General features: G+C 49.7%; 1 protein-coding gene across 1 annotated transcript in view; it reads right to left on the bottom strand.

Annotated features, from left to right (window-relative positions):
- The window catches only part of XPO6 (exportin 6), a 64,573-nt gene extending 39,409 nt beyond the window's left edge, over positions 1-25,164 (bottom strand). Inside the window, exons 1-5 of the mRNA XM_058815941.1 lie at positions 24,959-25,164; positions 9,200-9,290; positions 7,473-7,585; positions 4,259-4,456; positions 1,266-1,425 (exon numbers count right to left, since the gene is read on the bottom strand). Of these exons, the coding sequence (XP_058671924.1) occupies positions 1,266-1,425; positions 4,259-4,456; positions 7,473-7,585; positions 9,200-9,290; positions 24,959-24,961 (565 nt within the window). The 5' untranslated portion in view covers positions 24,962-25,164. The remainder of the gene's footprint in view (positions 1-1,265; positions 1,426-4,258; positions 4,457-7,472; positions 7,586-9,199; positions 9,291-24,958) is intronic.
- Between the last annotated feature and the right edge of the window lie 1,073 nt (positions 25,165-26,237).

Genomic DNA, 26,237 nt, shown 5'->3' on the forward strand with positions numbered 1-26,237 from the left:
GAATGAGAGTTCAAAAAACAAGATAAAAAAATGTAAATGTGTTCTGTCTTTCTCCTTCTTCTTAGCCTCCATCTTCTGCTGTAATAGTAACACTTTAAAATTAGTTTAGAGTAAAAACAAACTAACATAAGTGATAAGTATTAGAAAATTATTGTAAATAATGTACAGGTAGTTTTTAGTATAAAAAGACAACACCACCCTGAGGGAGGTCAGTGCCATGAACCAATGTGCTAAACAGATCTCAACAAGTCAAAAAAAACCAATGTATTAAATAAGAGCAAATAACCCTAAAAACAAGAACAAAAAAATTCTGTCTCCTTCTTCAGTCTCAAAACTGAAAAAAAGAGACTAACACCTCTAAGTCATCTCAACACCAAAGCCCTCGTCACCCCAGGAGTGGCAGCCCAGCTGTGGGTGCTGAGGGGACAGCCAGCTCAGTGCCACAAGGTGTGACAATGTCTGAGTTGACTATATGATGCTTTTATCCCCAGTCATCTTGTTCTATTTATGCTGAATAATAAGTTTTACACCTTTAGGACTTGTTCCAGAAAGTGAAGAAAAAGAAGAAGGAGCAGTTTGTTTTCAGACACTGCACTTACTCCTTCACATTTCTGCTCCTGGACTGTGCTGTCTGCAGATGGACAGACAGCAGGACAGAGCTCTCCTTTGTTTTAGTTAGTTTTAACTAACTAAACTAAATTTTTTTTTCCCTTTTCTTTAAACCTGTTTAACCCTACCCTGAACTGAACACCAGAAGAGCACCAGCAGCTCACACCTGTGCCCATAGCTGGGTCTGGCATTTCCAGCACTGGAGGGACTGATAAGAGAGCTCTCCTTTGTTTTAGTCAGTTTTAACTAACTAAAGCAAAGAAGTTCTCTAGACTGTAAGGTCTTTTTTCCTTTTTATTTAAACCTGTTTAAACTTACTCTGAACTGAGCACTCAAAAGAGCACCAGCAGCTCGCACCTGTGGCGCACCAGGCTGCAACATTTCCAGCACCAGAAAGATTGATAAGAAACTGAATTATCCAAGCTGCAACCCAGGGAAGGGACTTTCTGAGTCCGTCATCTCTTTAAGAGCAGCAAAGAATTTTATTGTTTAATACTGTTGAAGTTTTATTGTTTAATAAACAAGTTTTTTCCACTTTTCTCCAAGAAAGTACTCTCTTCCGAACTGGTTGAAAAAAAAAACCAATTAAATCTGCTTTCCCCTTTAAAAGTTCTGTCCAAAACGTGCCCTGAAGCAGGACAACCAGAGCCATGTACCTGTGAGGAGCCCCAGCACGGTCTGCACCTGCTCCAGGAGCAGCTTGCGCAGCTCCTCCTTGCGGGCCACGCTCAGGTCCTCGCGGGGACACGCCAGCTCCTCCGACGTGGTTTTCAGCATGATCAGCCCCAGGGGAGTGGTCACAGGAGACTGGATCAGCTGAGGAGCACAGGGATGAGAGCAGTGTGATGACAACATGCACTGACAGACAGGGATTAGCAACGCTACTCCCAGTTTACAACAGCTTCACCACTCAGGGCTCTCCAGTTCGACTTCCCCAGACTGAATCTCTGATGTCGCAACAGCTCGAGCCCCGTGGGAATCCCTGGGGTTTCAGGAGAGCTTTCATAATGTCATTGCACACATTCTGTGTCCCAGCAGGGTCACAGAACAGCCTGTCCCTTCTGCTTGCTGCATCTCCTGCCCAGCACCACCTCAGCGCAGCAGGGTCCCCAAAAATGTCCCCTTCCCACATGGCCCAAAGGCTGCAGCCAGGAGCAGATGGCACCTGAGGGATCTGAGCTCCCCTTGCACCTGCACTGGATCTCAAGCTGGAAATTGCATTTCTCCCTGTGGCATTCACATTCTCTGAAAATATTCCTTTGCCCAGAGTTTTTCTCCTGGGAAGCTGAAAGGCAGTGAGAGAGGCCTCAGAGAAAAGGGAAACAATTCTTATCTCATTTGCTTCTCCTGTGTTTTGCTCATCTAGAATGTGTTTGGAGATTGTTTACCCAAAGGTGACTGCCTGATGGCATTCTGATTGTGAGTTGTTTTCACTCTTTGGCCAATCAGGGCCAAGCTGTGTCAGGGCTCGGGAACAAGTCACAAGTTTTCATCATTATCTTTTTAGCATTCTGTAAGTATCCTTTCTGTATTTTTTACTATAGTATTCTTTACTATAAAATAGTACAATAAATTAACCATCTCAGAACATGGAGTCAGATGCATCATTCCTGCACCTTGTTACAATATCCCCCTAAGACAGTAATTTCTGCTCGATGCTGGAACAGGACTGGACAAAAAGCTGACTTGTGCCTTCATCAGCCATGGGGTTATTAAAGACTTCTTCAAGTGGGACAAAGTTTTGTTTCCTGAAGGACAGCTCTGCTCTCCACTGCTGCCCAGAGACATCCAAAGTGATTTATGAACTGCTCCCTCTGGGAGAGAAAAGTCCAAAGCCAATCCCAATTGCTACAAGTAATCCTTGAAGCCATAATACAGGCTCTGCAATACAGGCTGACTTTGCTCCTGACCCTCCAAAGGCGAGCCAGGCTGAGTTAACACTGCTGAAAACAGTTTGGTTAATATTTGGGGAGAAAATAGCCCATCTAAGAGCTCTGCATCTTGGCTTTTGAAAAGGAAGTCCCAGACACAGGAGTAGATGGCAAAGAACTCAGTGAAACATCCAACCTGCTGGTAAATTGTGAAGGGACTGAAAATCATCTCTCTGGATATTTTCTGACAAAGCCAGGGAGTTTTAGCAATACCAGGCACTGGTACCTCAGTCAGGCTAAACAAATTTTAAACCTCTGAGGAAGCAGTACTTTATGGAGAATTACTGGCTCCTCACAATGACAATACAATATCCCAATTTACCTTTCTTCTCCACCCCTCCAGAGGCTCAGTAAAAGGTTTAGAGACTACTCAGAGTACTGGGATACAATTTAATGCTGAAGAACAAAGAACATGCTGCAAATGATCTCAGAAAAAGTCCTGAGACAGGGCTCATCTGCAATTCTAACAGCAAATCATTCTGCTCCTGTGCTACTCTGCCTTCTGTCAAGGCCCTGGAATTCAGCATTACTGGTTTTCCTCCACTTTCTCTGAACATTTTAGGAATGTGTCTGCCACACAAATTAATTTATGGAAACATTTCCCTCCACTGCTGAGCTCACAAGGAGAGGCTTAAAGGAAAGGAGATTCCTCAAGTGAGCTCTGCAATGCCTTAAGATAACCCCAGAGTGCTAGAGAGGCCAGGAGAGCTCAGGCTGCCTTTCAATTCACATCCAGGTGAAATGAGAGGCAAAACTCCACATGGACACAGTTATCCCCAAGTATTTCTTGTCAAACTGACAACTGAGGCCAAAACTGCAGCATGTCTCACTCCAGAACAGTCAGAAAAGAGAATACACCAGCCAGGGATGAGCTCTGCAGCCAAGACAGGTTTTTTTTAAATTTTGCAATTAATACTAGATCCATTTGCCTTAACAAATAAACCCCTGCCACTCAAGGACTTGGATTTCAGTAACTGCCTTGTGGCTTGGCCGTGGGCTTTGCTGCATTCAAATCATGTAATTATGTCAGCAGAAAAAGCCTGTGCAGCACTTCAGTTTACACTCAGCCTCTTTAAGCCAATTAGGAACAATTTTAAGGGAACTGGAGACAAAATAATCCAAACAAAAAGAGGTTTGCACCAGCCTGGTGATGCTCCAGCAGCAGCCTGGCTCAGGATTCCCTGTAAGGATACTGAGTTTATCCAACATTCCAGCTAATGACATGGATTCAGTGAGGATCCCCAGTTCACAGCTGAGCCCTCCTGAAAACCCCAACAACATCCCATTAGGATGGGATCCCATCACCCCATGACCTTATTGATGAAGTACCAGAGATTTTGGGGTGTCTTTGGTTGTTGGATGAAAAATCTGCACTAGCCCCAATGAAAAACTGCCCTTTCAGAATCAATGACACATCCATAATTTTACTGCCTTCTGTTTTGTTAAAAGAACAACCCATACTCCTTGTATTTTCAAGACTTAGACCATAATATTTAAAATTCAAAGTGAATACTTGTGGCACAGTGTTGTTCCTTCTCCAAAAACACTTTTAACGTAACACGGAAAAAGTTGAGAGTTCCAACAAAATTTAAAAAGATTTTACAAAGCAACATCTACCATTTGATCTTCATGAAACAGGGGTTTCTTCAGCCCTACTCAAGGAAACAAAAGGAAGTTTTTGAGGGAAAAGCTGGCTCCATGCATGGCAGGGCTCTCACCTGCAGGATGTTGGTGAAGAAGTCGTGGTAGAACATGGGCCAGTCCTGGCGGCCGATGTCCACGATGACCTTGCAGAGCTTGTTCCTGATGAAGTAAGGCAGAGTTTTGTGGTGGGCCAGCAGCAGCTTGGGCAGGCAGCTCCTGATCTCCATCTTGTCCTGGGATGGCACCCCCAGCCACATCTTATTGATCAGGTTCTGCAAAAGGAATGGACACCCCAAATGAGCCCATCTTGGACATGAGGGAAACACTGAGAGAATCTTGAATCTCAGACTGGTTTGGGTTGGAAGGGACCTTAAAAATCATCCTGTTCCCAGCCCTGCCTTGGCAGGGACACTTCCCACTGTCCCAGCTGCTCCCAGCCCTGCCCAGCCTGGCCTTGGGCACTGCCAGGGATCCAGGGGCAGCCACAGCTGCTCTGGGCACCCTGTGCCAGGGCCTGCCCACCCTCACAGGGAACAATTCCCCATTCCCAATATCCCATCCATCCCTGCCCTCTGGCAGTGGGAACCATTCCCTGTGTCCTGTCCCTCCATCCCTTGTCCCCAGTCCCTCTGCAGCTCTTCTGGAGCCCCTTTAGGCCCTGCAAGGGGCTCTGAGGTCTCCTCAGAGCCTTTTCTTCTCCAGGATGATCATAAAGCAGGGACAGAGCATCTGGCAGAGCTGCTGCACTCATGGCCCAGGACTGGCAGTGCCACAATGGAGCTGAAGTTACTGGTTTAACTGGTTTTGGGTTAAGCAAAGCTATAGTGGCAGGCACAGAACCATTTCTTCTATCTTTTAACCCTGGGCCACCAAGGGTTTCCCCTCTAAAGGGGGAAGCACAGCCTTGGATGAAGCAGGAAAAGAAAATCAGGGAAGGAGGTTTGGCTTTCCAGGCCTCTGATGGCACCCAGGTCTCCTGAAGCTGAGCTGGGAGGTCACTGGAGCAGGCCCAGGCAGTGACAAGGCACCACTGCACAGAAAGCCTTCAGCCCACTTAAAGCCAGAGAAAATCCAAAGGAAAGCAGAGTCACAAATTGCTTCCCTGCCCTGATCCCATTTAGGGCTCTGGAGCACCAGGAGCTGAATCTCTTGGGACAACCCAGAGAGGAGGCTGAAGGTCTGTGTCCATCTGCAGCACTCAGCCTGCAGAAAGACAATGCTGGAGGTCACAGTCACAGCCTGGAAGAAACCTCAAATATCCAAAACTGGAAGATGTATGGTCAAAGGAGATGCAATCCTCAGCAGGATGCACTGCACACAGACACCAGCTCCCAGTGCAGGGATATTTATACAGAAATTCTTCAAAGAAGTTGTTTTTTGTGTTTCCTAGCAGAGAAAATCCACAAGTACTGCTTCAAAACAATGGCCCAAGCAGCTGAGGGTTCCTTGATGCAAGTCCAGAATCCCAATAAAACTGGAAGATGTTTTAGCTTTAACACCCATCCTTTCATGCCTGCTGTGTTCTGTCCTGCTCCTCCACCTGCCAGCAGCAGCTTTCTCCCTAGAAATGCTTTTGGGAAGATGTTTTCATTTCTAAAAAGCAGAAGGTGAAAACAATTCATCTGGAAGGGGGTCAGGAGGAGTTTTATTCCAAACCCACTGCTACCTTCCTAAGCACTTTGGGAAGTCCATGTCCTTGGGCAGTTTTGGGAATGATCCTTGTGTGATATTTACACAGAAATTCTTCAAAGAAGTTGGTTTTGGTGTTTCCTAGCAGAGAAAACCCACAAGTACTGCTTGAAAACAATGGCCCAAGCAGCTGAGGATTCCTTGATGCAAGTCCAGAATCCCAATAAACCTGGAAGATGTTTCAGCTTAATTTCCAAAAAGCAGGAGGTGAAAACAATGTCAGGAGGAGTTTTATTCCAAATTCACTGCTACCTTCCTAAGCACTTTGGGAAGTCCATGTCCTTGGGAAATTTTGGGAATGATCTTTGTGTTCACACCCCTCTGACTGATCCAGCAGCCAAGGACAGCAGGGGAAGCTGCACACTGGGACAGACCATGGCTCTGCAGCAGTTCATTTTGGGAATTCAAGCTCCTCCATGGAGAGATCCTCATCTCCCAGCTGGTCCCTCCCTCTGCACTTGCACAGGGATTTCTTTATTCTGGGCACAATTAGGTTTTTCAATGCTACTTTTTCCCCCTCCAGGGAAGGAGAGGCTCAGTAACCAAAATCCATAAAATGTCCTGAGCTGGTGGGATGATCCCAAGGATCACTGAATCCATCTCAAGGCCCTGCACTTGTTTTGCTAGTCAGGAAAATCAATGGGACAACATTCCCTGAGCAGGAATAATTCCCATCAGCCCTTTTTGAGTGGAAGGTAAAGCAGATTCAATTTGCAGATGGGGTCCAGACTCCTTCTGCAATCCTTACCAAGTATAATGAAAATTTAAGAGAAGAAATCAACAATGATGTGGATAATTTGTAAAAACAACACAGCTTTAAGAGCAGGGTTTTTATCTAAACATGTATTTTATCTGAAAAGTGGCCCAGTGCAAAGGCTGTAAATCTCTCTGATTTAGGGGCACAGCTCAGAGTGCCCACCCAGCCAAGGACATGACACAAATGTCCCAGACTGAGGAGTGACACTGACCAAACCCCAGGACATCTGCACTGGTCACTGAGAAATCAGTGACACACCAGTGCTGTCCACAGAACACTTTTGCTTATTCCAGAGGACACAGAGATCAATATCAAACCTTTTAACCCAAATTTTCCTCTTTTATCACTAGATGAAGAGTGGGATGTGGCTGGCTAAGAGAGACCTCACCTCTCCAGCCAGCACAAGCTTGCAGGATGCAGTTCAAGAGCAGCAACCCCAACTACAAAATGTCAGAAAAATAAAAGCAGGTTTGCCTTCCCTCTCAGCACTCAGAGCCTGCAGGAGCCAGGAGCAGGTAATCACCCCCATATTTCTGATCATAAAAACAACATAAAAGCAATAACACCCTTAAAAGCATCGTGCAGAAACTCAAGCAGCCTCTGAAACTGGAGGTAATTTGTGCTTTGAGATGCCAGGAAATGAATTCTTCAATTTATGTACAAAGATTCACATTCTCCCACTCTAAGCCTGCCATTAAGCAACCTCTCTGGCAGAGAGCAATAAAAGCATCCTTCATCACTGTACTTACCAGGGATGCCATTTCAGACAAACATCTCCCCCCAAAAATCGATTGCCAGCTCAAACTGCACCAGGCAGAGCAGTGGAGGAGCTGAGGCCTCACCTCAAACACTGTCAGGCTGTACATCATCACATAATCATTCCTTGTGCTGGACAGGAAGTACAGGCAGAATCTCCAGGCTCCTATCTGCTGGGCAAAGTTATTTAAAAGCTCTTCTGCAAAAAAAAAAAACAAAAAAAACACCATAAAAGTACATAAATTACTTGAAAATGTACTTCAGTTTTAATTTGACTTTGATGTAAAATATTCCATTAAAGTTCTGTAGCTGTAAACAAAGCCATAACAATGTATAGTGATAGCACAGCAAGTGAGCAGGGAAGAGACCCTGTGTTCAGGGAATGACTCAACCTGGAGGAGGGCAAAAAATATAATAAAATCACATTCTACAGTGTTTAAAGCAATGTAACCACAGGCTTTAATGAAAACAAAACTGATGTGTCATTTTCGAATCAGTTTTGACATAAATAACTGCAGCAGATAAGAGGTGAACATTAAAACAAATCACACAGCAATTGTATTATGAGCTCTGTTATTTTATCTGTAAAAGCCAAATGCTGGGATTTCAGGTCATTGTGAGAGCAGGAGCACTTCAGATCAGTGTTCTAAACCCACCTTCTTTTAATGCAACTCCAAGAGCTGCTGACTTGGTGAAGTTCAGAGGGTCAGAAACTTCTCTGAACACTCAGGAAGGATTTGGTCATCTCTCAGGAGGTGACAATGTGACAAAGAGAAAAGCCACAAGGGCTGCCTTACAGGCTGAGCAAGTTTTAGGTTTAATTATTTGTTTTCTTTCCTGCAATTTAAGCAGGAAAATGAGGGATACCTCTTCCACAGCAGGAGATCATTGTCAGAAAACCACAACAAAAACCTTGTGCTGTTTATTTTACAGGATTTCAGGGACAAGTCCTTCATGCCATCACACTTCTGGCCAGAGATGGTAGAAACAGAACAACACCAGAATGGTTTGGGTTGGAAGGACCCTAAAGTTCATCCCACCCCACCCCTGCCATGGCAGGGACACCTCCCACTGTCCCAGGCTGCTCCCAGCCCTGCCCAGCCTGGCCTTGGGCACTGCCAGGGATCCAGGGGCAGCCACAGCTGCTCTGGGCACCCTGTGCCAGGGCCTGCCCACCCTCACAGGGAACAATTCCCAATTCCCAATATCCCATCCATCCCTGCCCTCTGGCAGTGGGAGCCATTCCCTGTGTCCTGTCCCTCCATCCCTTGTCCCCAGTCCCTCTGCAGCTCTCCTGGAGCCCCTTCAGGCCCTGGCAGGGGCTCTGAGGTGTCCCTGGAGCTTCTCCTCTCCGGGTGAGCACCCCCAGCTCTGAGGGGTTCCAGCCCTTGGAGCATCCCTGTGGCTGATTGGAAATAGAAGGAATCTGCCATTTTTCAATCCCCAGCAGCTCCCCCAGAGCACCTGGCAGGATCTGCTGCCTTTCAGGACATATTTAATAACCCCACCCAAAGGGAATTGCTGTTTTTCCTGCTTGTCATTCCACAAGAACTGGGACAGCTTTGCTTTGCATTCCTGATGCTGAGGGCTGTGCTCCATCTCCAGGCAGAGCACTCCCAGGACAATGGACAGAGGAACCTCACTGGTTTATCATCTACAGAGAACCCCTGGAACCCCAGCCATGGAAAGCTGTCCCACCTAGGCAGGAGGGGGAAGATGCCAGCTGGGTGCAGGCACAGCTGTGTGGAACACCCCAGTCCCCTGTGCTGGGCAGGAGCAGCACCAGGAGCAGCCCTGGAGGGGCAGGACTCACCTATCTCACGTTTCCTCTCATTTGTTGTGCAATTGTGGAAAAACTCCGTCATCAGACTCTCCAGAGCCCGCAGGGAGGCCTCCTCTGATGCCTGGGAAGGACATGGAAGGAAAGAAATAAAACTCGTTGCCACTCTGACACAGGAGGGTGGCATTAGAACAGCACAAAAATCCAACATGAGCAGGATGCACCAAAATCCAACATGAGCAGGACCAGTATGGGGCAAATAACTGGAAATTCAAACTGCTCACTGGGGACAAGGAGCAGCAGGATTTGTCCACTGCCCTGAAAGCTTTGACATAAAGGACCATTTGCTCAGCTCCATCAATAAGGACAAGAACACAACAGAATTCCTTTATTTTGGTGGCATTCAGGAATTTTAAGGCAATAAATAATTCTCACAAAGACAGCAAGGTCGGGTCAAGATGTTTTCAGATGTTTAGAAATTGTAAATATCCTATCATGGGAAGTCTGAACTTTGAGGGGATTTCTCTTGGACATCAGGAAGAATTTCTTCCCAGGAAGGGTGATCAGATATTGGAATGGGCTGCTTGGGTGGGTGGCAGAGTCCCCAATCCTGGAGGTGGCACTCAGTGCTCTGGGCTGGGGACAAGGTGGGGATGGGTCACAGGTTGGACAGGATGATCCTGGAGGTCTTTTCCAACCTCAATCATTCCATGATCCTGTGACCCCTGACACCTCTTCCTGTCTTTGCCTTGGTGCCATTCTGCTGACCAGGAAGCTCCAAAAATTAAGGAATTTCCAGCGCTGTAAAAAGCAATATACCAGTACATACCAATATACCAGCAGCAATCTGATTCAAGAACAGCACCCCCCTCCTCAATTTAGGTTTTATTCCTGGAAATCATTAGTTACAGTTTTAAATCCTAAAGAAATTATCAAGTCTAGCATCCAGCTGTAGTTTTGGAGTGCTCTGGAGTTGGGATGATTTTATTCTGGCAAGGTAACAGCCTCAGGAACAGTCCTGCTACAGCACAGACCATGCCATGGCTGTGTCCCCAACATTTTCAACCCATGGTATCAACAACAAATGCATCAAGATTCAAGCCCAGACCTTCAAGAACAGGAACAAAGTAAACATTTAATAAAACTGAAATTTCTGCCTCAGGAAAAAAACCCAAACCAGAAACAAAAGCCATGCCTGGCAGTCTCCTGCAGAGAAGAGCATGTGAGACATCCAGCAGAAACACTCCAGGCTTCTGCTAATTCCCATTTCCATGCACAGCAGTTTTCCCAAGGGCCAAGCAGGAGCCTCTCCTCACTGGATTAACCCCCAGGAGCACCAACAACTCCAGAGCAGCTGGAAGTGGATGCTCTGCAGGACACTGAGCATTTCCATTTACAAAGGAATGCTGAATTCCATCCTACCTTTCCTCTTCCTGCCCTGCTTGTTCCTTTTTTTCTTGCTTTTTAAAGCCCTGCTCTAGAAATCAAGGACTATTATAGCAAGAGATGCTGGTAGTGGGAAATTGGCTTTAAACAACCAACAACCCAAGCAGAGCAGTCCAATGTTTCCAATCCAATGTTTGCAGCTTTAATCCATTTCTGCTTGGGCTGCAAACTTCCCTTCAGCCACAGATCTCTCCTACCAGTCACCATTGCCAGGTAACAGCATTTCTGTGGGGAAGAGCCCCACTTTAAAAACAAGTATCTGACTAAGTGGCATCCTTCAAGACTTAGGATATGGCCACACTGCCATTTGTGGGAGCTAAGCTGTCCTAAGCTCCTCCCAAGCAGATCCACACACACAAATCCAGTACTTTCCTAAATCCCCGCACTTTCCTTCTCTGCTGCTAACAGAGTGAGTCTCACCAGCAGTTTCTGGTGCCAAACCCCCGAAGATGACTTTCCAATCTTAATTTGATGCAAATTCTTTAAGAGCAGCACTGCTCTGCCCACGCCACCTTCTACCATCCAATACCAAGATCACCTCAATCCATGGAAAACTCTCAGCTCTTCACAGGGTGAAAGGGCTCAGATGTTTTTGGATATTTAATTCAGCAACTCTTCCTCAGCAAGAGCAGTTGACATAAGCGCATTTTTTTCAAAATTCAAGATTTATATCCTGCTTTTGGAAATAAATTATGGAGTTCTTATAAATCTTGAGCAACTGACTTGTCCTCCACTGCCTCCAGCACTGAGATGTGGAAGATCCCATTCCTTAGGAACACAGTCTTCCAAAGCAGAACAACATAATCACAATGTTCAACATGTCAAAAGCAGGGAAAAAAAAATAAACCAGAGAGCAGAACAGGAGGATTTCATGCAGAAAAGCCCAGGGTGGAGAACACCCAAGGCCACCTTGGGCACAAAGACACAGTGGGACCCTCCAGGATGGTTCGGTGCTCGTGTTTGACTTCTTGGGGCTCTTTGGGAGGAGGAAAAATTGTCTGAGGTAACCAAAGCCCAGCTCAGGATCCCCTCCCAACTCCAGGCTGGGCTTACCAAGGGCCTCCATTTGCTGAAGCCTTTGGGGATTCCTGAAGTTCCCCAGGTCCTGGAGGCACCTGGTCATCCCCAGCTGTCCAGCAAGGCTCTGATAAGGAGGCCACTGAGATAAGGAGGTCACACAGCTGTGCAGAGCTGCAGGGGAAGGTGGCTGTACCTGGATCCAGACACCTGGGGAGCTGATCAGTGAGACTCCAATGAAATTGCAGCTGTTTGGAGCACTTGAGCTGTACCTGGGATATTTCCTAGCATCATTCCCACATTAACAAGCAGTTTGCTTTCTTTTAGGGCTTCCTGTTTGCTCTGCATTGAGGAGAAGGATGGGCAGAACCAGCAGTGCTGAGCTCATGTTCTGGTCTGAAATTCTGGGTCCTGCACAGATTTAATTTTCCAAGGTTTTACAGGAAAAGTGGACCATCAGAAACAGAATCTACCCCAGTTTTCTGTGTCAGGGCTGGCAGTTTGCCTCACCTCCATGAGGCATTACTAAATATGCAACCACTGAAACAGAAATACTTCCCACTCTTTCAGAAGTCAAACCTGACCCCTCTCACCCCTAGAGCCTCCCAGGGCTGGATCAAACATCAAAAAATGCCATTTCTCTCTTCTGCCAACCGTGAGAGGAAAATCTATTCAGTTCTCCAAGTGCTGCTTGCAGAGCAGGGGATGTGAGCTTTTCTCCATGCAGAGAAAACTCTGCAGCCCACAAAAAGCAGGGAGATCAGATATGCCACATCTCATCCACCCCTGCTCCACTGCTCAACACCATGGCTGAGCTCTGACCCACAGGGAGGGTCCTGGCTGCCAAATTCAGCAGATCCTGGGGCCAAAGGTGATGTGCTTGTCACAGCTCCCTTGGGGAACAAGGCAGAGAGAGGTGAAAGAAAGGCTAAATCCAAGCAGGGCTAAACCCAGCACAGCCACAGCTGCACATCCATACTTTGACCTGGAATTTGGGTCCAAACAGCATCCCTGGGAGGTGTCACAGGTGACTGTCCCCAGGATTGGTGCCTCTAAGTGCTGAGCTGGCTCCACACACACAGAGATAGGGCCAGCAGCAGCTCTGCCCTCCCTGGAACTGTCCCCTGTGACCAGAGCAGGACAGGGTGCATCAGGGTGGGACAGCCACTGTCAGTCTGTCCTCCCCATCCCTTCCCCTCATTAGTTTGCTAAAGGTGTTCAAGCACTATCAGATGAGGGGTGGAGATGATTACTCACTCCAGTCACCTCTGGACTCCCAACCCTCTGTGCCCTCCTCCAACCAGGAAAATGAGCTCCAGCAGCTTTTCCTGACAGAAAACACAAGATTTGCTACCAAGAACCTGCACATCCCACATCATTCTCCATCCACCAAAGCACCCCACGAAGGACCCACCCTACCAGCTGATTTCAGGGCTCTCCTGCAGTCACATTTTCAGCTCCATGAGTCATTAACTGATTTTTGCTGATTAAGGGGAAAAAAAGCTGCCAAGCTCCTGCATTTCAGGCTGTTCAATATTGCAGCTGCACCTCAGTGAGGCTCTGGAGAAGCAGAATCTTTGTACCCTGCTGCTGACTCCATCACAAGCTCAGATGCAGACTATCACTAAAGCACTGGGGCAGAACCAGTTACTCATGCAGCTCCAGCAAACATCAGAGCAGCCATCCTTGGGCTGCACTTTAGACACTGCACATGCACTTGAAGAGCAGATACAATGCTAATTTTAGTTTGCATATCACCCAACACAACCACAGCCCTTAAAGAAGCACCTGCTCATTCTGCAAGACATGGAAGTGCTTTCTAAAGCCATTTTCTCCATGAGTGCTTTCATTTAGAGTTCACTTCCTCTTTTTTTTTTTTTTTTTTTTTTATTTCATTTTATGCTCTCTGAAGGGATTTTTTTGTTGAGGGCAAAGATTTTCTCTACTGCTTTGCCCATAAAAACACAAGCTGTTAATCTTGTAATGTTTGCCATTAGAGCATCCATCACACAAACGATGCTCTAAATACAGCAACTGGGGCTAATGACAACTCAGAGAAGGGTTAGGGCTGTTCACTTTTTCCCTAATGTGTTTGCAAATGGATACCACTCCAAGCCAAATTTAAGGCATTCCCTCTCCAGAGCTTTTTTTAGTAAGATGTTAATTGCAGCTGCAATGTTACAGAGGTGACTTCATCCTTCAGGCAGCACCTTCCTGATGTGGAAGGACGGATTTTCCACCACACAAGCACCCAAGGCCTCCTCCAGTGGCAGGGAGGAAAAGCCCAGGCACATCAAACTCCCCTTCTGCCATCTCTACTTTTTATTTACAGCTGGGAGTTGTGCTGGGAGCTGTTCCCACCCCCTGAAGCCATCAGGGTTCTGATTTTGGGTTCTGATTCCCACCCTGTCCATCCCTGCTCCTGCTGTTGAACATCCCCAGCCCACCAAACCTCCAAACCCTGCACAGATCCCTCTGCAGCTTCCTCACCTTCTGGAGCCTGCCTCTCCATCCCAATCCCCCCTCTCCTGCCATTTCCCCTGCAAGACACACAGCCCAGCCTCCTCCCAGCTATCAGATTCAGCTTTTATCACATTTAGCTGTTAACATCACTGTCAGCTATGTCTACCAGCTTCCAGGAGAGGAGGGACTGCAGGGGAGCACACAAGGAGAATCCTGGTTGATGGAATAATCCCCAGCTGGAATTGCTATTTTGCCATCAACAGGCACGTGCATAGGGTTAAATAAACAGACAAGAAACATGAAATTTCATAATTTCATCCACAGCACCTGTATAAAATAACTCATCATCACCCTGTCGTTGCTAATTGCAATGTCCCATCCTCTTCCACCTCAGAGCCTTCTGCTCCCAGTGTTTGCAGTTAATTAACAGCACAGTCAAACATCTAAAAATACAAACAACCACACTCCAGCTGCTGAGTTTTCTTCTTTCTCTATTATTTATGGTCAAGCCTAACTTAATGATGCACATATGTACGGTGAGTATTAACAACACTAACATCTTCAGGTACTGAGGTAGTAATTTACTCATTGAAGGATTACCAGGGTGTCTTTCAGAGCCCCTCCCTGCCCTAGCTCCAACACAACATGGTAATAATGAACATGTAAATTAGAAATCACACCCTCAGAAAGCTTGTGGGTCACTTTAAGCCTGCTCACAAAACCCTGGAGAACCCCTGGGACAGCCCAGGGTCACTCAGGGCAGTAAAATTCATGGAAGAAGTACACTCTTATTCTTAGCAAGAAAAGCAGAATTATGAAGTGTTTCAAAAAAGTTGTAGGACACCCAACACATCCTCCAGAAAAGGAGGCAGGCATCCTCCTGCAAGGAGGCAGAGCTGGGAGCTCAAAACCAGTGTTACCCATTAGATTTAATAAATTTCGCTAAAAATGCAGAATTTGGGGGTTCACCCTCATTCCAGGGTCTCCAACCAGAGCTCTGGCACCAGGAGCCCACAGCGTACGTGCTCCCCAGCAGTGCTGTGCTGATATTATCAGGCCAGGGCTCAGCCTTCATTCTCAGTTTCCTTGTTGCACCTCAGAGATGTTTTTGTGGTTTCCAGAACCGAAAGCAGACTGGGCCCCCTCAGTGCTCCCAGCACAGCTCAGCTCCTGGGGCCAGGGCAAGGCAGCTCTCCTCTCTCATCTCAGAGACCACCTCAGCACATCACCAACAACATGGACATTCTGCAATCTCAGTATAGTAGATTTTCTGCTTCAATGGTGGGATAAAAGTCACAGACTGCTGCTGTACCTCAAGGCAAATGGCAGAGGAGCAAAGGCACCACGCTCCTCTCTGTGTCCCCTGAGCTCCAGGGCTGCTCAAAGCCCTCCTGCCTGGGCAACTCCCCCCCTCAGGAGCCTGGCTGCACTTCAGGAATCAGAATGTTTAATCTAAATATCACCTAAGGACTCAGGGCTGTGTGGAACAGGCCATGGAGAGCCAGCAGTGCCAACCTGATTTCTGCACCAGAGATCATCTTACCTGGAACACTGCCTGCTCCACGAGTAATCAGCACCTTTTTCAATGCCCAAGGGATCTGATTTCTTAAACCCTCTTGGACAGGCAGATTCACTTAACCAGGCATCAGGTTTGAAGGTTGAACTTTGATTAACAGGCTCAAGTGTCTGAGTCTGATTCTTTCTAACCCAGTAACTCTTAACCCACATAACCAAGCCCAGCAGGCAGCGTGTCCTCCACCCAGTTCCCAGGAACTCTCTTAGAAACCCAGCAAAGGAGTAAAACAATCCCAGCAGGCTGGAAAAAGCAAAGGGTGGTTTGGGAACAGTGCTGTTTCAAGCCACGCTTGCTGAAGACAAGCCCAAGAGCAATTTCTGAGTCCCTGACACCCAGGAAAGGCAGCTGGTCACGTGCTGCTGACTTCCTAATTGATTTCTTGTGGTTTAGCTGCTGGAAAGGGCTCAGCAACACAGTATTTTCCCAAACAAGCAGTTGCTGAAATAATACCCAGCTGAGAAGTGCAGAAGGACCCAAAGCAGAATCCTCAAGATCAATACCCTGCACATCACCAAAGCACAGCAGGCAGAGGTGGCTCTGGAGTCACTTTTTGGACTTGCAACTTAAACCTGAGAATCCAGCCACATCCCTCCCTCAGCAGGCACTGGGCTCAGTCAGTTCTCAGCTGTTGGGCACCACTTTTGAAGCCATCAATGATTAGAACTTCTCATTTTGTGGGTTATCAGCAAAACCAGCCACACAAAATCTGCTCTTCAGACACAGCTGAGCATCTGCCAAGGGTGCTGGAGCTGCTTCCAGAAGTGAGAACACTGCAAGGTGACTGTGCTTGTCTCAGTTCAGAAATCACTTAAATTCCCCCAGTGAAGTCTAGAAACTCACACCTCTGAAGCTGCTTTGTTCCTTCCACTTCACACTCTCCCTCTGCTGGGCTCCCCAGGATGCCCCACACCCCAAGGCAGGCTCTGAGCCCTTGCAGGGAGATCCCATCCTTCCCTGAGGGGCCTGTGCAGGAGCCCCAGGAGCACGGGCACAAGGAACAAATCTCTTCCCTTTTCTCTACATAAACAAAGCAGGCAGGACCACAGGGCTGCCCCAAATGCAGCTTCACTCACTTTGAGACAACACTTCCTCCAGAGGTTATGGGGAAGTGACCCCACTTCTAACCAGGCAGGTGGAAAAAAGATCCCAAGGAGTCCTTTGGAAATAAGTAGGTTGGTGAGGAAAGGATTTGTGAAGGGAATAAAAAATCCTTATAAAAAGAATTTGTAACAGGTGTTGAGAAAAATGCAATCATCATCTCATTGCAATGGTGCAGAGACCAAGAGAGGAGCAGCAGTGGCAAATGAGCTCACACTGTGCCCAGTACCCCACACCTATCACAGGATCCTGGAATGGTTTGGGTTGGAAAGAACCTTAAAGCCCACCCAGTGCCAGTCCTGCCATGGCAGGGACACCTCCCACTGTCCCAGGCTGCTCCCAGCCCTGCCCAGCCTGGCCTTGGGCACTGCCAGGGATCCAGGGGCAGCCACAGCTGCTCTGGGCACCCTGTGCCAGGGCCTGCCCACCCTCACAGGGAACAATTCCTCATTCCCAATATCCCATCCATCCCTGCCCTCTGGCAGTGGGAGCCATTCCCTGTGTCCTGTCCCTCCATCCCTTGTCCCCAGTCCCTCTGCAGCTCTCCTGGAGCCCCTTCAGGCCCTGGCAGGGGCTCTGAGGTGTCCCTGGAGCTTCTCCTCTCCAGGTGAGCACCCCCAGCTCTGCCAGCCTGGCTCCAGCCTTGGGGATCTCCATGGGCTGCCCTGGACTCTTTCCAAGAGCTCCACATCCTTCCTGTGGTTGTAATGACTCTTCCTACAGAGAACACTCTTCATGCTCTTACAGGTGAAAATCTGACACTTAAAAATGCAAACCCTTGCTCCTCTCCACTTTTACAAACACAGGAGCTCCTTTGATCAGAGAGATGCCCAAATGCCAGGAGTGAAGAACCTGGCGTGGCTGTGTAGCAGCTCTGAGGAGTCCAAGATGCATGGAGAGATTTTTAAAAACACTTCTCAAATCCCTCACTGTCAGCAGAGCCACAAATAAACCCTTATTTATCTCAGCCTCCAGACAAGTCCCAATAATACCCAGGGAAGGCTCTGAATCACAGTTGTTTGTAGCCTCAAGTGAAGGAGGCTCTGGAATTATACACATATGCAGAGCTGGAAATGGGAAGCACCAGGGCAAGCAAAAAAAGAAAGTGAATGTAAGAAAAAACCAATTATTCAGCAGATTTCTTAAAGAGGTACCTCTACTCCAGCAAGCAAATCCTGCTGATTTTTCTCCATCCACTTCTGCCTGGCAGGACTAAGCCCATTACCATGGGGAAAAGCTGTCCCAACACGTGGCTACACAAGGTGCAAGGTTTAGGGCAAACTTAGGGCAGGATTATACCTGATCCAATACATTACAGCAGCCAGACCTGATTTCCAAGGAGGTGTGATTATACTACACGAAAATATGAAATTTTCAGACCCTCACCCCCTGTCAGAGAAAAGGAAAAAGGATTGTGAAACTCGAAATTGAAACTCCATGAAACTCAAAAAATTTCAGAAATTGAAACTCCAGAAATTTCATTCCTGGCAAGAGCATTAAAACTTCTGCTGGCCATTTAAGAGTGTATAATGAAACCACCATGGGAAACACCATGGGAATAACTAAGATTTTTGTTAATTAAAATGTTTTCAAAGTACAGCTCACACAGTGAGGACATCCAGTCCAATTAAAGAAAAACAAGATGTTGACATCTGCAGGGCTGCTGCACTTTGGGGGATTTCACAAGTGCCCCTTGCTGCTCACCCCTGCAGCTCTGGGGGGGTTCTGGGCTCCCTGCCCACATCAGGGGGCTCTGCTGGGCCAATATTTGTCCTGGGGGACCCAAAGGGTCACCATGACCCAACAAGCTCCTTCAAACACCAGCAGAACACAGGGAAAAGCAGCTTTGAAAGCCAAAGTTGCAGCTTTCCCCAGTCCCAAACCCAGCATCAGAGGAGGGGCTGGGAGCAGGAATTGCCTCCTGAGCACTGACCTCACACTTCCACATCTTGGAGCACTTGGTCCTCTTGGTTTCCTTCACCCTTGCAAAAAGAAAGCCAAGGAACTGTAGGAAATACAGGTTTATCCCCCATAACCCAAGGGTTAGGGAATGGGATGAGGAACAACAACTGCAGCCATGCCCAGGAGCTGGTTTTGCTCTATCCTCTCCACATCCTGATTTTGAACACCAGAGACACCAAAACTGAGCCAAACTCCCATGGATGAAACTGCTCCTCATGCCAAAGAAAAGGTGGAACTGCCATGCAGAAGGAACCTGCTCTGTTCTTACTCAATGAAGCAGCAGGGAACCAGCTGAGCACAACACAGATTTTTCAGGCAAAACATCTCTCCAAAGGGAAAAAAAAACCCTCATTCCCCTCTGGAAAGCTGCATCCAATGCTGGCTTTGGCATCCTGACAAGGCAGTAACAAAACAGATGAGCACACTCCTTTCTCCAAAGAGGGGACAAAAAGGAACCAGGACAATCCCTCTTGGGAAGAGCTCCATGCTGCAATTAAAGCCCTAATAAAATATTAAGTCAAAATGCTAAAAATACACACAGAGATCCAGCCACGAGCTTGGAGATGCTGGAACAAATAAAAGAGAATTTGGAGTGTGAATGCAAAGGGCTGGAAATGGGAAAAGAAATGGAATTATGGGCATGATCCACATAGGAGAAGGGTCAGGGAAGATCAGGGGGAGAGAAAAAAAAATGAGGAATTTATGGTGTTGCTAGAAGAGCCTGGAATAGCTCTTGTGGAGTGAAAGTATCCTGAGTGTAAACAGAAAAGAGAAACATGGATAAAGAAAAGAATGAAATGTGTGTGGAGGGAAGGTAAGATTGGAAAGAGCTGCTTCACCATAAGCTGTAGGAGCTTCTTAGCCCAGGAGAAGCTGCATCACCCCAAAATTCCAGAGGAGAGAACCCACAAATAAACCCCAGGGGTGCCTGGACCAGTAGGAAAGTCCCTGACCATCAGGATCAGTAGGGGAAAAGCCAATTGCTTTTCCTCTACCAAAATATCAATATTTACATTTTGGTCGGAACAAGGAGGCCTACAAGGGAGAACAGCACATGCTGCACATGTAATAAATGCTGGAAATGGGATTCCAAAAATTATTCTATATAAATGGGAGTCTAAACATTTCATTTTGATAAAACAAAGCAGCAGACACCTTTTCTTTCTCTCTCAAAGAAGAAGGTTGTCTTGTTGACACCTGGGATGCAGAGAGAGCCAAGGCAGCAGTGACCCAAATATAAATATAGTTCCTAAGAGGAAATATCTGCTGTGGGACAGAGGATAATGATTGGGAAGGATTTTAGGGCACATTCTACAGGCAGGTATCAGCCTATCCACCTCAAAGCCACATTTCCTTCTACTTTGCACACACTGATGTATAAATCCAACATTAACAGCAGCTACCTGGTTCCTAAATGACACCAGCTAACAATGTGCAATTAATTCACCCAACTGAACCCAAAGTTCTTGGAGTTTTTGGGTATCCATGCATCTCTGCACAGCACTGAAGTCCATGGCAGGAGCTTTGTGGTACCTGCCAGATTTTAATGCTTTTCTGCTGAAATAATTACAGCCACCAGCACCCATCCATCAGCAACAGCCAGTGGAAATGAGCTTTTCAAGCTCATTTAGTGAACCTGGAGGCTCAACAATTTTACCTTGATAGCTTTTAGTCCTCCTGCAGCCTGCATTTAGCTACCCAGGTCTTTGAAATATGGATGTGTTGGAATTATTATAGGTCCTGAAAGGGATTATGTGCAACCATTCTGCTAAATGAGCTGTTTTGTTCTGAGAAAAAGCTCTGCTGCTGGAGGAAGCATCTGAGCAGAGATCAGCTCTCCTGCTCCAGTTCCACTCCTGGTTCATCTCCAGAGCTCCCCAGGCCTTGCTGCAGAGTTGGGAAAGGTCATCAGCATTAATCAGCACCCCCAGTTTGATGGTTTAATAGAGGGGAGATAACTGGGGGCACACAGAGTCACACTGTGACTTGCTGGCCAAAAAAGGAAGCCAGATGTTGGAGCTGAGGCTGGAACTTCCAAGTTCCTACCCTGCTTTGAGTCAGAAGGGTTCCAGAGAGGGTTTGCTTGTATTGAGCTGCTCATGGAGGGGAGCACTGAGAGCAGACAGAACCTCAGGGGTGGGGTTGTGATGCTGCACCTCAGCTGGGGGACAGAGGGAGGGGACAGCACCCTCAGCTCCCTCTTCATCACAGAGCCCTGCTGAGAAACTGGGCCCACCTGCAATGTGCCAGCACTTCTGCCTGGGCAGCAGCAGCAGCATCATCCCATCTCCTCAGAGCACAGCATCCCTGAGCTCACCTGGGACAGGGACAGCAGCATCCCTGAGCTCACCTGGGACAGGAAAAAGGAGCACAGCACCTCTGAGACAACATGGAGACTCTGCAATCTCATTATAGTAGATTTTCTGCTTCAATGGTGGGATAAAAGTCACAGACTGCTGCTGTACCTCAGGACAAATGGCAGAGGAGCAAAGGCACCACGCTCCTGTCCGTGTCCCTGAGGTCCCAAAGCTCAGGGCAGCTCCAGAGCTGCTCAAAGCCCTCCTGCCTGGACAACTCCCCCCTTCAGGAACCTGGCTGCACTTCAGGAATCAGAATGTTTAATTTAAGTATCACCTAAGGATTCAGTAGGACCCCAGGCTGAGCAGGGCTGTGTGGAACAGGATCCCTGAGCTCACCCCAGCACCCCTGAGGCCACCTGGGCCAGGAACAGCAGCACAGCCCACACAGGGCCCAGGTGTCCCCAGGGTGATGGCACAGCCAGGCCAAGGGGCTCTGCAGGAGCACGAAGCTGCTGCTCCCTCCTGTCCCAACGTCCTGCAAAGAGCAGGAGTGTCCCCAGAGCAGCTGTGGCTGCCAGGCACAGCCTGAGCCAGCCTCAGGGCCACCAGCTCAGCAGGGCTGACACAGAACAAACAGGAGCTGCTCTGGCAATGGAGCAGCAGCAGCTCCTTGGCAACCACGAGCAGCAGGATAAGCCAAGGGCTCAGCAGCCTCACCTGGCAGGACAAGCTGCAATCCACACACCATCCGCTCCTTCCGGAATGGAAGGAAGGCTGCAACCATCACAGGCAGCTCCAGGCACGAGAAAACAACAGCACTCACTGCTAAAATCCAGGCAGGTGGGAAGAGAGGCTGTGGAGTGAAAGGCAGATGCTGCTGTGGGGAACTCGGGAGCAGGCGAGCTGCAGCCGCCCACTGCCTGCTCCATTTCAGTGCCTCCCCCAGCACAGGGCCACGAGACTCCCTGGGGCTGGGAACCTCCATTGTCTGCTCTGCAGGCCAGGCACAGCCTGGGGGAGTGGGATTTGTCTGGGCTGCAGCTCTCCAGCATCCCTGCATCCCAAACCTCACACTGCAGCATCTCCTGGAAGCCCCTGCTCCCGAGCTGCTTTGCTTGCTGGCAGGATGCAAATCCCACAGAGTGAAGGATGTGTTTCCCAGAGGCAAGCACTGAAATCCCAGCCTCATGAGGGAGGTGCAAATGCAATTCCCAGGTGAGGGGATTGCTCAGGAGATCCCAGCTGGGCTCCTAGGGCTTCAAAGATGGTTCATCTTCACCAGTGGAAGGAACAAAGGTGAAGGAAAGAGTGATGAGACAAAGCCATGGCTAATTTGGACAGAAAATAAATCCCTCCAAGGACAGCTCCATCAACAATATTTACTTTGAACCTGTTCATAAAATTCTTTAAAAGGTGAGGAGGAAACAATGCAATAACTTGTGGTGTGTGAAAGCAAAGCTTGAAGCTGGATGTGCTCAGAGATGAACTCCAGAGAATCCAGCTGGATTTTGCAGAATCCTGTTCTCCCTGCAGACACACCACAGCATCACCACCTTTCCTTTCCCTCAGGAAGCCCCAAACTGGAGTTTGGGGCCCCAAACAGTGCACAAACACTATTGAGACACAGAGCAGGCAGGAACAGCCCCAAAACCCCCTCACAGAGCTCTCTGCAAAGCACAGAAACACTAAAGCTTCCTCCAAACCCAACCTTTGAGTGGCATGAAGATTTCTGAGCCATGAGTGGCAACTCAGCCCAGCAAAGAGAGGTTTGTTCCCAGCATCTGCAGTGCCTGAGCTCACTGTGCATCACTGCATTCCCTCCTGCCTTCCCAACATCCCTGCCCAGTTAATCAAGCTCTAATTCATCCCTCCCCATGAACCCAGCTCAGCCCCACTGTGGAAAACCTGCTCCCAGCAGCCTGCTCTCCTGGAGCAGAGTTTAATTCTGTTTTATTTGTTCCCTGTGTGCCTTCCAGCAGCTCCTCTTCACACTTTCCCAACTGTTTCCAGGAAGGAGGGTGCTCTAGCAGCAGAACATGCCCATCTGTAGACTCCAGGGAAATGGGAACAGAAGGAAAATCTTGCCCAGGAGTCACATGATGAGTTACAACAGTAAATCCTGCAGCAGAGCCCAGGGGCTGCTGCTCAACTTCCACAGGCAGCCAAACAGTGGATGGTGAAGGGAAAAAAAAGAAGAAAGCAAGGTGTAATTCAGGAGGAGAAATGTGTGTGTCCACAGGGAGGTGAGGGGAGAACTAATTTTTGCCAGCTGCACTGTGAAGTGCACAGCCTGGCCTGGCAAACCCTGCAAACCATTTATTCACCTTCTTGAACATGGGCTGGTCACTAAGAATCCACCTCAAAAATCCCCCTTTGCCTGAAACTAAAGCCACAAGGAGCTGGGACACACATCAGGAGCCCACCCTGAGCACCCTCAGGCTACTGCTATAAAATATTGCCAGTATTTATATATATAATAATATATTTATATATATTTTACTGAGAAGACTGTGTCCCACATGAAGCAGCAAAGCCTGGGCAAGGGCCTACTGGAGCTCACCAAAGTGGCTACAGAGACCAAAGTTTCAATAAAACACCACTCATGTACCAGGAGCACATCACACAGTGAGCAATGTGATTACCCCAGCTCTTGGGTGAAGGAATTCACAACCAGGATCCCAAATTCTGGAATAAAAGGAGTGCAAAGCCTGATCCTACACCACCAAAGGCAGGTTAAGGTGGAGTGGGGTGAACACCAGGCCAGGAACTGCAGCCTGAGCTCAGTGGGGTCTCTGGGTGAGCCAGGGCAGGGTCCCAGAGCAGATCCAGGGCTGCTGAAAGCATCTCCCCACTGCTGCCCGCCTGCCAAGGGCTCCTTTGGTCACCCCAAGAAAAACTGGGGTACAAGGTGGGATACCAGTATTGGGATAGAAGATATCCCTGTGGGTAGAGCAAGGGGAACACAAGATCAGCAGCTCTGGGGTGGTGGCAGCGAGCAGCACCCGATGCCCTGGGGGCAATGCCCGCCTGCCAGCGCCGCCAGCCTGGCTCTGTGGGCACCCACACGGTCAGAGACGCTCCTGAGACCTTTCCTGGGGATGGTACCGAGGGGAGGACAGCCCTGTGCAGATCCCAGCGGGTTGGCTCTGTCGCTGTCCCTGTGGGCACAGCCAAGGCCGCTGTCCCCAGCACGGAACAGAATCCAGGTCACTCCTCGGCTTACCCAAGGAGGCCGTGAGGGCAAGCCCACAGCTGGCGCCGGAGAATTTAATCACCCAATGGTTTGGGTGTGAAGGGACCTTGAGACTCATCCCGGGCCACGTCCAGGGCCAGGCTGGGGCTGTGCCGGGCTCGGCTTTGCCAGGCTGGGCTGCGCCGGGCCGGGCTGTGCCAAGCTGGGCCGTGCCGGGCTCGGCTGTGCCAGGCTGGGCTGCACCGGGCCGGGCTGTGCCAGGCTGGGCTGTGCCTGGCTGGGCCGTGCCGGGCTCGGCTGTGCCGGGCTCGGCTGTGCCTGGCTGGGCTGTGCCTGGCTGGGCCGTGCCGGGCTCGGCCGTGCCGGGCTCGGCTGTGCCTGGCTGGGCTGTGCCAAGCTGGGCCGTGCCGGGCTCGGCTGTGCCGGGCTCGGCTGTGCCTGGCTGGGCTGTGCCAAGCTGGGCCGTGCCGGGCTCGGCTGTGCCAGCTGCTCCCGGCCGGGCCTGGGCACTGCCAAGGACCGGGGCAGCCACAGCTGCCAGGGCACCCCTCGGCTTTAACGCCACAAACCCGGAATTCCCAGCAGCCCGGGCACCAGGAGGGATCCGTGCCTTCCTGGCCCTTCACATCCTGTCCCGGGGGTGCCGCCGCCCCTCGGCCCCTCACGCTCCGGTGTCCGGGCCCCGCGGGACCATCCCCCGTTCCCTCCACGCTCCCGTCCCCGCTGCCCCAGCTCACCATGGCCGCGGCGGCCCGGGGGCGGCTCTAGGCAGGGCGCCGCGCTCCGCTCATCTCATGGCCGGCGGTGGCCCGGCGGGGCCCCCCCGCCCATGCACCGGCGAGCCCCCGCCGGCCGCGCAGCCACGGGCACCGGAGAGCTGCCGGCACCCAGCCCCCGGGTCTCCCCAAGCGGCGGGACGGGGAGCCCCGGGGCGCCGGGCAGGGCGGCGGGAGCGGCGGCGGCGCGGTGCGGGGCCGGTGTCGGTGCCGGGGCTACGCCAGGCGCATCCCGGGCCCGCCCCGCCCTCCCACCGGAAGCGCTCACCGGCGCCCGCAGCCAATCAGGGCCGGGCAGCGGTATTGCGCATGCGCAACTCGGCGCGGAGCACTGTGCGCCGCCATATTGGAGAAGGGCGCGGCGCTGCGCGGGGCGCTGAGGGAAGGGCACGGCCGGAGCTGCGCTTGGCCCGCCCCTTCCGCACTGCGCATGCGCCGAGGGCGTTTTCCCGCGCGGCAGGAAATGGGAGTTGATTGGGCTGTGCGTGGGTGGGCGGGGCTACGTACGGGCACGCCCGGTTTGGGCGGGGCTTGGATGGGGTTGAGATGGGATGGAATGGGATTGATTAGAATGGGATGGGATGGGATGGGATGGGATGGGATGGGATGGGATGGGATGGGATGGGATGGGATGGGATGGGATGGGGTTGGATTGGATTGGAGATGGAATGGGATGGGATTGGGGATTGGGATTGGAGGTGGAATGGGATGGGATGGGATGGGATTGGAGATGGAATTGCTGATGGGATAGAGATTGGAGATGGAACGGGATGGGGTTTGGGATGGGATGGGATTGAAAATGGGATTGGAGATGGATATGGGATGGGATGGGATTGGATATAGGATTGGGATTGGAGATGGAATGGGATGGGTTTGGACGTGGGATGGAATGGGATTGGATGAGATTGGAGATGGAATGGAATGGGATGGGATTGGGGATGGGATGGGATTGGAGATGGGATTGGGGATGGATATGGGATGGGATGGGGTTAGAAATAGGGAGGGGGATAGACCCAGCCGTGGGCCAGGGCCTGTACCTGAGCCTGCAGCCGGAGCTGTCCCTGGATCCAGCCCTGGGCCTTGCCCCCAGTGCTGCCCCCCAGCTCCTGCCCCACAAGGAGCTCCCAGGGCTCCAGATGTGGCTCCTGGCTTTGTGCCTGTGTAACTAATTAAGTAATTAAACAAACCAGGGTGAGACAAACCCCCGACCCTCCCAGCCCTCCCAGCAAGGACAACAAAG

Source organism: Ammospiza caudacuta, chromosome 17 (genome assembly GCF_027887145.1).
Source record: "Ammospiza caudacuta isolate bAmmCau1 chromosome 17, bAmmCau1.pri, whole genome shotgun sequence".
Classification (NCBI taxonomy): domain Eukaryota; kingdom Metazoa; phylum Chordata; class Aves; order Passeriformes; family Passerellidae; genus Ammospiza; species Ammospiza caudacuta.